Source organism: Conger conger, chromosome 12, assembly GCF_963514075.1.
Source record: "Conger conger chromosome 12, fConCon1.1, whole genome shotgun sequence".
NCBI classification, from domain to species: domain Eukaryota; kingdom Metazoa; phylum Chordata; class Actinopteri; order Anguilliformes; family Congridae; genus Conger; species Conger conger.
The window spans coordinates 26,124,188-26,134,633 of NC_083771.1; the positions used below are offsets into that span (position 1 = coordinate 26,124,188).

General features: G+C 44.2%; 1 protein-coding gene across 1 annotated transcript; it reads left to right on the plus strand.

The window, feature by feature from the left end:
- The first annotated feature begins 684 nt into the window (after window positions 1-684).
- LOC133141541 (LIM/homeobox protein Lhx2-like) lies at window positions 685-7,185 on the plus strand. The gene is made up of 5 exons (XM_061262109.1): window positions 685-827; window positions 1,733-1,935; window positions 2,312-2,673; window positions 5,559-5,737; window positions 6,892-7,185. Exons 1-5 carry the CDS (start codon window positions 711-713, stop codon window positions 7,183-7,185), a joined length of 1,155 nt encoding a protein of 384 aa, XP_061118093.1. The 5' UTR covers window positions 685-710.
- Window positions 7,186-10,446: the final 3,261 nt, after the last annotated feature.

Genomic DNA, 10,446 nt, shown 5'->3' on the forward strand with positions numbered 1-10,446 from the left:
AGAAAAAAAAACAACTTCGTTTAATAGCAAGACCTCCTTAAGCGTCAAAAGCAAGACGGCAGTCTTCATATGTGTAATGCATGTTTTAATGCAGTTAATGTTTAATGTTTTTGTGCCTTTTTGAATATGGCATTGGGTAGCACCTAGCCATAGAATCTTGCAACAGTATCTGTATATATTGCGCCTGTCCCCCAGTCAGTCGAGTGTTGAATATTTCGGCCGGCGGCACATAAACTGCCACTCGATTCAAAGTCCAGCAAGTTTTGTGAAACCGGTACCAGAATTAATTTGTAGTATATGGATTTTGTTCTGTCTGGGAATTCTTGCTTGCATATTACTTTTCTCTCTCTTTTAAAAAAAAACTAGACGGAAAAAGTCGGACGAGTGCAGAGAGGCAGCACAGGACCACATTTGGAATATAATATAACAAAGGTGACGAGCAAAACAACCATGCACAGAATGTACCCGGTTGGTCATTCCTATTAACATTGCATTTTTGACACATTATGCAAGTTTCCAGACAAGAGGCGACATTCCCTGTTTTATTTTTTCACTGATTCTTCGTCGCGTCTGATTCTGTCTTGGAGTGGATTTCTATGCAGCGGCAAGAGGGACGCACTCCACTTCAGCGCACGCGTCTTCCGGGAGTTGCGTCTTTGGGTTCCCGATCTGAAGAAAGCACTTGCGATTTCTACCCTTCCCTCACAAGGATGCTTTTCCACGGCCTCTCTGGAGGCGAGGTGCGGATATTCATTGACGCAATTGACCGGAGAGAAAAGAACGAATCAACCACGATCAGCACTATAAACATGGGGAAAACAGACGCGGTAAGTGTGGAGAGAGTGGAGAGTCGTTACCCAGCAGGAGCTACTCTGAGATATGTTCGGAAACGCTGTCTGATGGAGAAAAAAGCGAAAAGTATATATGAAATGGTCTATCACGCGAAGTGCATGGTTCTTGACTGAGATGAGATGGTTTGTTTGAGAGGCAACAATTTAATGAATCAGAAATATTAAATACAAACTCCACTGGAAAAGTTCAACATCATCCACGTAGGCTAGTGGCAGGAAACATATAAACGCTATACAATGAATACAGTATTGTTGTTTAACAATTAGTTAAAGCTATTGTAACGCTTCGTTTTAATTGCGTTACACCATGTCTACATCAGAGTAATAGTTCGCATTGTTATACTTCTTTCATTCTTAAAAAAATATTCAATTAATATAATCTCTCCTCATCACCCATCTCTTTGGTGCACCGACTTTTCGAATATGCCTATATTTGGAAAGGATATACAACGAAAAGTAATGAAGTCGTATTTGTCTGTAAAATGCCAATATCCAATACACACTAATCCTTATATGCTTTTAAATATACATGGATGAAGCGGCCATTTCAGGTTAATCTCCTCCAATGATTGTTAAAGTACAGGCAATGTTCGATATTATATTATTGTAATATAGTATGCCCAGTGTTTGATATAGCTGTTAAACTGTACCTTTTTTTCCTCTGCCGGCTCAAAATTCTGGGGGCGAGAAGTTTTGTTGGCTGCATTTTTTCCATTTAGTCTATTCATTCTCCCCTTTTAACATTTCAGTGGAGGCCAAATGCAGTTATGAATACGCGGTGTTTCATTTCCCGTTCAGATTATTGTTGTATATATTTTGTTGGCTAGCCTATATTTTGTTTTCATTTCACTGTTATTTCGAATATTTCTAATATTTTGCAGGACGCGATCATGTGCAGCGGTGACGGCGCCTTTCCGTGCGCCGGCTGTGGGGGACAGATCACAGACCGTTACTACCTGCTCGCGGTGGACAAACAGTGGCACATGCGCTGTCTGAAGTGCTGTGAGTGCAAGCTCAACCTGGCGTCCGAGCTCAGCTGTTTCAGTAAAAACGGCAGCATTTTTTGCAAGGAAGACTATTATAGGTAAGTATGTCACATAGGTTACCTCTGCAATTATTATTATTATGATTATTATTATGATTATTACTATTATTATTATTATTATTATTATTATTATTATTATTATTATTATTATTATTGTTGTTGTTGTTGTTGTTTATGTTGTTGTTATGATTATTGTTATTATTGTTATTATTCTTATTATTCTAAATAATAATCATAATCAATTCAATTTTTATTATTCGAACCAAACCTTTCGTGCGCAATTTTATATACGGCTATTTGGATTATCCTGTAGTCATTAGTGTGTCTGCTGATATCCGTAGTGAATTTGTTTGGATACTGCAAAGGTCCTGGCGTGTTTTGCCTGTTTATTTACACACAGACCTCTCTCACGCAGGCGTTTCTCTGTACAGCGGTGCGGCAGGTGCCAATTCGGCATTTCGGCGTCGGAGATGGTGATGCGTGCGAAGGATTTGGTGTACCACTTGAACTGCTTCACCTGCACGACCTGCAACAAAATACTGACCACCGGAGATCATTTCGGGATGAAAGACGGTCTGGTCTACTGCCGACTTCATTTTCAGACACTCGTAGAGGAGAGAAACTACTCGTGTTTCATTCACGAGGATGAAGTGAAATGCAACGGAGAGGCATTCGGTTCGCTAGGACTGGGCTACTGCAGCAGCATGAGTAGCGCACAAAGGGGGAGGAAAAGAAGAAACACTGGACGAGGAACGGACCCGGCATCTTACAAAGCAGGTATTCTTTCCGCACCTTACAGTTTTTCGCTAGCTGGCAGTGTAGAAGCCTACGGTCAATTAGGCATTTATCAAAAATGAGAATGCCGCTTCGATTATCAGCTGATATAGGCTATTACTGTCAGTGTCATATCACTAAACAGCACAGTTAATCTGAATCACTTCCTGTAAGTGAATAAACAACTGTGTGAAAATGCCAGTTGTAGCTATAAGTAGGTCTCATCTGCTGTGGAAAAGGAAGAGAAGGATGATTCAAAGGGCCCTGACTGATACTGGCTTTCAGAAATTGTGCCGTAATTCTGTAATTATGCAGAGATGTGTGGCTTGGGGTGCTGGCACAATATAAGGGCGACATTGGCTCAGGCCATAAGAGCAGGTGTCTTGGCAATTGGAGGGTCGCCGGTTCGATCCCCTGCCCGGGCTGTGTCAAAGTGTCCCGGAGCAAGACACCTAACCCCTAAATGCTCCTGACCAGCTGGTTGGTGCATTACATGGCAGCCAATCGCCGTTGGTGTGTGAATGGGTGAATGAGAGGCATCAATTGTGCAGCGCTTTGGAAAGAGGGGCTATATAAATGCACACCATTTACCATAAGGGGGCATCATAAGGGGAGAGCTAAGGAGTGGTGGGGCCCAATGTAAGCTCTTTCACTTCGGGACCAAAATTCCTCCTGTATGCTGTATTTAGGGTGTTCCCACGGACCTGCAGAAAAGCAATGTATCAATATCAATCCATGCATGTACTGCTGTTGTCATTAATAGATTAAGATTTTTATGGAATTTGCCTAATACTGCTAAACCATCCATCCATTATCTTAACCCACTTATTCTGAACAGGGTCGCAGGGGGGCTGGAGCCTATCCCAGCATACATTGGGCAGAGAATACACCCTGGACAGGTCACCAGTCAATCGCACGGCACACACACCATTCACTCACACACTCATACCCATGGGCAATTTAGACTCTCCAATCAGCCTAACCTGCATGTCTTTGGACTGTGGAAGGAAACCGGAGTACCCGGAGGAAACCCACGCAGACACGGGGAGAACATGCAAACTCCACACAGAGAGGCCCTGGCCCACGGGGATTCAAACCCAGGACCTCCTTGCTGTGAGGTGGCAGTGCTACCCACTGCACCATCCATGCCGACCACTGCCAGTCTATTACATGATCATTGTGCGAATGGGTTTGTCCAGGCATCAGGTCGATGTACGTACATGTGGATGACGGCCGGACGAAAGAGGGCAGAGATTAGGCGGCTCATTGCTCTTTCCCCCTGTTTGGACCCATATTAGCCGAGCAGGATGTTAAGGAACAGGGGCCAAAACAGCTTACTCACCAATTATTGAGTGCTGTATATTATTAGAGTGTTAAGTTGGTGACAGTTTCTATGAATGTAGTCTACTTAAAATCCCCAGATGATGTACTGTACGCATTTCCAGGGTTGAGCAACAGTGTAACGTCAAATGAAGTGAATGAAAGTATGTGTGTGTGAAGCATGTAGTAATTTATTGATTGTTTGGAATCGAAATATGAATAAAAATATAAATGATAGAAATAGACATTTTCCAACAGGTCCGTTTCAAGGTTTGTCCTAAAATCTTTATTTCCAAGATATTCCCCTGTTAGCGATCCATGATTGTGCACATTATTATGAAGCCAACTTCAGTGTTGGAACTCTGCTGCCCCCTGAGGGTACATGTTGTCATGACACATTTAAAATAATATGTTTTGGTTACGCGAAGACACAAACTAACATGGGTGTGGGTCTGATCCATTTTTCTTGAGCGAATTCAGGAAATGGATTGAAATTAGGACAACGGATTAAAAAATGTCCTTAGCATTCCATGTGGATTTTTCAGTAAGAAGATTTTAATTGAATTAATATCCTAAATTGACTGAATTGACCCCATCTGGTACTAATACCATGCATGCTCTGTAAATTTTTTCGGAAAAAAGAGACACTGAAACCACACAATGTGATGCATGCGTAATCTGTAGCATTTTTGTTCGAGTGAACACTTGTTTTACGTGAATCTTTTTACTGAAAATCACGTCTTAATTATAATCACACTAGAAATGATTAAGTTATCATAGTAGCGAAAAATAACTGATGCTTTTTGCTTATCTCCAAAATGTTTTTCAATACACCAATTTACACCAGTATTTCACAATTTATAATAACTGCCTATTAACACACCTTAATAAAAAATATATTAATACAAAATACAACACTCATTGGGCTGATTATTGGAATGGTATTCTGTATATACTGAATAGATGATACTTGCCTTTGACAGAGGATATTTTTCAGAGCTGGTATACCTCCAGCAACACTTTACACTCTGCCAAGATACTGCAGACAAGCTTGCGTTACACCCTTTTGGCAGTCTTTATTTTCTGTAACCATCACAAGCAAGCAGATGTTTTTATTTTAATAACCGTTTCCTTTATTCAACGGTCTGTGTCCCGTGACACGAGATATATCGTCCTGCTAATACGTCTACCGTAATGTGAACCTAATTATGTGAGCATATTCAATAAGGATTGCGTGATGACAGAATGCATTAAGACTGTGGACACATCACAGTGTTGCTCCGTGGCAGCCGTGTGGCCGGCACCAACCCCACAGGCCTGCTGTGCAGTTATGCGCAGCTCAGCTGTCGCACTGTGCAGTGTGAGAGAGAGAGAGCCAGGCTGCTGATTATTCAGGGAACACACGCCTGTTCCCAAGCCCTTCCTGAGCTTACTGATGCGATCATAGTGATGGACGGGGCCTGCAAAAAAAAAAAGCCCTCAACATTCCAAATTTGTGATGGCAAGAAAAGAAGCTGAATACTATCAATCCTAAGCCCCGCCTTCCCATTGTGTGCCCACCCCCACAGCAGTCACCTGTAGTGAGATGGACAGAGACTCCTCCCACAAGTCCAAGCGCATGAGGACCTCCTTTAAGCATCACCAGCTGCGGACCATGAAGTCCTACTTCGCCATCAACCACAACCCCGACGCCAAGGACCTGAAGCAGCTGTCCCAGAAAACAGGCCTGACCAAGCGAGTGCTGCAGGTGAGAGCCACGCTCCCATGCCCTGCCCAGCCCCAAGGGCCTCTGAGAGGATGTTATGGGCCAGCGTACACCTCTTTGCTCTCCAGCAGGGGTGTCAAACTCCGGTCCTGGAGGGCCTCAGTGTCTGCTGGTATTTGTGGTTTCCTTTCGATCGGCAGCCAATTAAGGCCTTGAGAACAAGGTGTGTGTGGTGAACAATTGGCTGCTGATTGAAAGGAAACCACAAACACCTGTAGACACTGCGGCCCTCCAGGACTGGAGTTTGACACCCCTGCACCATGACTTTGAACACTATCGCTTATAAAGAGTATAAGCACATTATTTTACGCATCGCCGAACTGGAGTCATCTTCCATGCTAGTTGATAACACGGGTAGGTTGTCATGGCAGCTGAGCCAGTGATGGGAGCAAGTTCAGTACAATTCAAGTCTCAGAGATGGGCACAACGATGGCATCAATCATCTGTCGCTCTAGCATATACTTAAAAAGTTGTTGCGACCGACCCTGAAATGTGATAATCGGCAATGATCGCCAAAACTGGCTATCGTATCCCATGACTCCCCCTCTGGGAACACAGAAGAGCAGGACCCAGGGAGATACGGAAATGACGGATTGAACTGGTGCTTTACTCGCCGGTTGGCAGCATGGGGAGAGAGCGTGATCGCGCTTAAAAATAAACAGAATGTCTTCGCCCTTCCCCCTCACGGGTTCCAGGTAAAAATAACAAAGGTAAAATAAATCAAACCAGGATGTAGCTTTTCAGCTTTGTAGCATTGTCTCCACCAACAGCTCCGGTCTCTCGCTAATCGGTTCCCCCGGTCTCAGCCTCCTACTGCGGAAAGAAGTGACGATAAACAGCTGTGGCTTAATCTTGTTTATATTCCAGGAAAGAGTTGTTAAAGAGTTGTCAGAGGGGATGAAGCTGGGGCAGCTTGCTGGCCAGTGGCTAAGGCACATGACTGGGACCCAGAAGGTTGGTGGCTCAAGCCCTAGTGTAGCCACGATAAGATCCATGTCCTTGAGCAAGGCCCCTTAACCCTGCATTGCTCCAGGGGGGATTGCCCCCTGCTTAGTCTAATCAACTGTGAGTCCCTTTGGGTAAAAGCAGCAGTTCAATCACTGTAATTTAATGGAAAATGTATTTTTTTCTGGCAGGTTTGGTTTCAGAACGCCCGGGCCAAATTTCGGCGGGGCCTCCTGCGTAGCGCGGGGACCGAAAAGGCGTCGGATGGCTCCACGCTGCCGGGGGGGTCCCCCTCTGGCCCATGCTCTGAGGCCTCCAACGTCTCGCTGAGCCCCTGCAGCACCCCCCTGGCTACCCTCATGGACCTGTCCGACCCCTCTCTGTCCAGGGTCACCTCCACCCCGGGGGGGCCGGACCTGGAGGATTCCAGGAGCCCCCTGCTGCCCAGCCTGACCCCCTGTACCCCCTCTTCCTTTGGATTTTAAGCCTTAAAGTTCATTGTGAAACAGATCTTCGGGGGGGGGGGGACGTCAAATGAGGATGCGCGCCACTGGGTGAAAAGGATATTGATTGGAGGGGAACAGATTTTTTTGATCGACATACAACTTATGGTCCACTGGTACACAATGACTTCAAATCTCGTTTTCCAAGAAGTGGATGGACAAAAACTTTGGTGTGAAAATATGTGTATTTCAATATTATACTTTTTTGGGAATTTATACTTTTAGCATTTTTTGATTTCAGTTTGTCTTCAAGATTACTCAAGGCAATTTTATATTTAAAGAGACACAGAGGTAAAAGAGATATTTAAATATATCTTTTACCCCCTTCATGGTTATTCTTTCAAGACTTCAGATATCAGACTCATTTTAAAATCTTTGCATGAGAGGCAACAAAGCCTCTCAGTGATATGTTTTTCTTTGGTGAACTGATCGAGCAGGAAACTGTCTTAAGCTGCCTTTTGTTGTTAAAACTGTTAAAAGTGTTAAAACTCTGACTGCCTATGGAAACTCATTCTGCTCTCACCTTGAACAGAGGCTACCTCAACCACCTGAATACCTGAATCACTACAGAGTCGTACTGTAGTAGTATAAACCCTGCTGAAAATGACAGCTCAACAGCGAGTTGCTGGTTGACCAGTTCAGACCGGTTCCATACTCAACATGGCTTGACCAGCTGAGGCTGTGTTGAAACAGCTGATACAGTAGCTGGTCATAGCTGGATTTCACACCAGGGGTATCAACCCCTTTGTATGTGACAGGGAAGCAGCATGGTTTTTGTCCTATGAACAGGGATTGATAGGTTTTTTGGAGACAAACGAGCTACATTTCAGAAGCAGGGCTTTTGTTGTGCAGTGGTGAGGTGGGCACTGCTGGTCTCCGATATGACAGAAAGCTTTAAGGATACCCTTTCAGTAATCCTATACACTGACGAGCTCTCGGTCATACGAACCTATGCTACTGCACTTGCGCTCAGCTTTCTACTTGTACATGCACACACACACACACACACACACACACACAGTCCTATTTTCATACGGTCCCAGAGTAGAAACAGTCTATGCTGGGCAACTTCGCACAGCGTTTAAGAGAGAAATTACGATTTAAGAGAGCGTTTACAAATTTACTAAGTGAATTAGACACAAGCAGCCCACATGGAGTTCAGCTTTATTGCTGCTTATTTATCTTTTTTATTAAACAAACTAAACCTTTGAATAAGCACATTTGAAATTGTTTTTGAAGGCTACATCAGGGATTTGCTCTTATGGGGAAATCAGAGGGGATCAGGCAGAAAAACTGCACTGTGGAGAGTATCATACTGTTCTGCACCGTGTTCACGATGGAGGATAGAGCCAGGCTGTTTCCTGGGAAACAAACCCCTACTGACACGCTGACATTGTTTTTTTCAGCCCTCAGGGATTTTTTGGTTCCCTCTCCCTGCTCTTGTCCTGTTTGATGTTTTTTTTTTGGCTAGCCTTAAAACAATTACAAACAATATCTTCTGCCTCTCCAAAGTCTTGATTTGTGAGTGTTACAAGAAACGGTCTCACACAGACTCGTGTGAGAGGGAGCTCAGTGCTTATCTTTCGTTGGAGAGACAAAATAAAGACTAGCGCTGAGGAACGCTGGTCTCCATTTTATCTTTCACAGGAGCTCAGGTACCGGAGGCAGACCACCAGGCCCCCGAAATACAGGAACAGAGCTCACCTTCTGGAGGGGAGGTTTCAGTACATTCACCCCAGAACCTCATCACCATTATGGGTTTCATATTGGACTGCTAGGCCAATATCTGTAGAATTATCTCACCGCACCAGCCAACCAGTCTGAGTCTGATTAAGGAGCTCTGTGGAATGTGTCCATAAAGCTGATTTATAGCTCAAATAAAACACATGTCATTTCACGTTTGCCAAACAGCCACAGTGCCACAGTTATATTAATCAAAATAAAACCAGAAAGCAATGATAAGGACAAATTAGGACAGATTATGACGAAGGCATGTACGTGTGCACTTAAAAATTCAAACATTTATTCCTGCAGGGAAATCAATCTGATATTGCAACTTCATTGTCAATCTGTGCGTTCATAATTTAATAAAAAATGTGTTTTCACGTGTAGTATCTAACTGTTTGCTCTGTGTCTCTTAAGACTGAGGTGGTGGTAGTGGAGTTTCTGCCATCAACTGTAACTGGATAACAGTCTTGAAGTGCCTCCTCCATCAATAATAATGAACTGCCACTCGCCTTAACCCAACTGTCACATTTACAAACCCGGTAATGGCCAAATTTGACCAGCACTTCCAACAGTAAACCACAACAAGGTCACTTAAAAAACATTTAGGGATAACACACACCATGGTTTCTGTTCTGGCAACACAAGACGATCAGACTAATATCTGGAAAACAACCACTGCCTTCGGAATGGCATATCATGGCCCGGGGCAGTCTTTGAAGCGGGTGTATTATAGCTATTTACACAAAACCCAAATTTCACAGCCAATTTGCCGATGGTCCATTTGAGCTCCCAACGATGCTCCGGGGCACATTTCAGTCCAAGGGCCAGACGCGTGTTTCATCACCCAACCGCTGATCACACATTTACACAAATTAGTGTCACTGACAAAAGTGCACCGTGTGGCCTGGCCGAGATCGGTCCACTGGCGATCGCATCTCATCTGTCTTTCCCCAAGGCAGTTCTGGTTCTTTTTTAAGAGCAAAATTCTGGCCAGGGGGTGAGATGGGTAAGCAGTGAACTACCAAAGCCAGCCTCCAACCCACATGTGACTTCCATTTTCCAATAAAGATGAGGAATGAGATAACAATCAATGATCCCCTCCCCCTCCCTGAACCCACTTCTTGAACCCAACCCCAAGTAGCTCTCCGTCCCGGGGGCTAACTAACACTGAGACCCCCCCCAGACACACACACGCACACACACACACACACACACACCCCTGCTCTGGGGGCAAGACAAATCATGCCACATGAAGACCAATGGGGGAGGGGGAGTTGGATAGAAATTCAACCTGATTTAGTGGCTTTGGACATTTTGGGCCAAAGGGTTCTCATATCTGTCCAGCATAGTGGGGCTACCTCTGAAAAAGACTGAAAGAGGAACCATGTACAGTGCAGTCTCTATGTATTTGGACAGTGACACATTTGTTGTTGTTGTTTTGGCTCTGTACTCCAGAACATTGGATTTGAAATGGAACAATACATATGAGGTTAAAGGGTGTTTACATCCATATTG

Bases quoted from the DNA above. Each gene is read 5' to 3' on its own strand.
- LOC133141541 (XM_061262109.1), top strand. From the start codon at position 711: ATGCTTTTCCACGGCCTCTCTGGAGGCGAGGTGCGGATATTCATTGAC. The intron at 2,674-5,558 runs GTATTCTTTCCG...CCACCCCCACAG, and splicing joins CCCGGCATCTTACAAAGCAG to CAGTCACCTGTAGTGAGATG. The intron at 5,738-6,891 runs GTGAGAGCCACG...TTTTTCTGGCAG, and splicing joins TGACCAAGCGAGTGCTGCAG to GTTTGGTTTCAGAACGCCCG.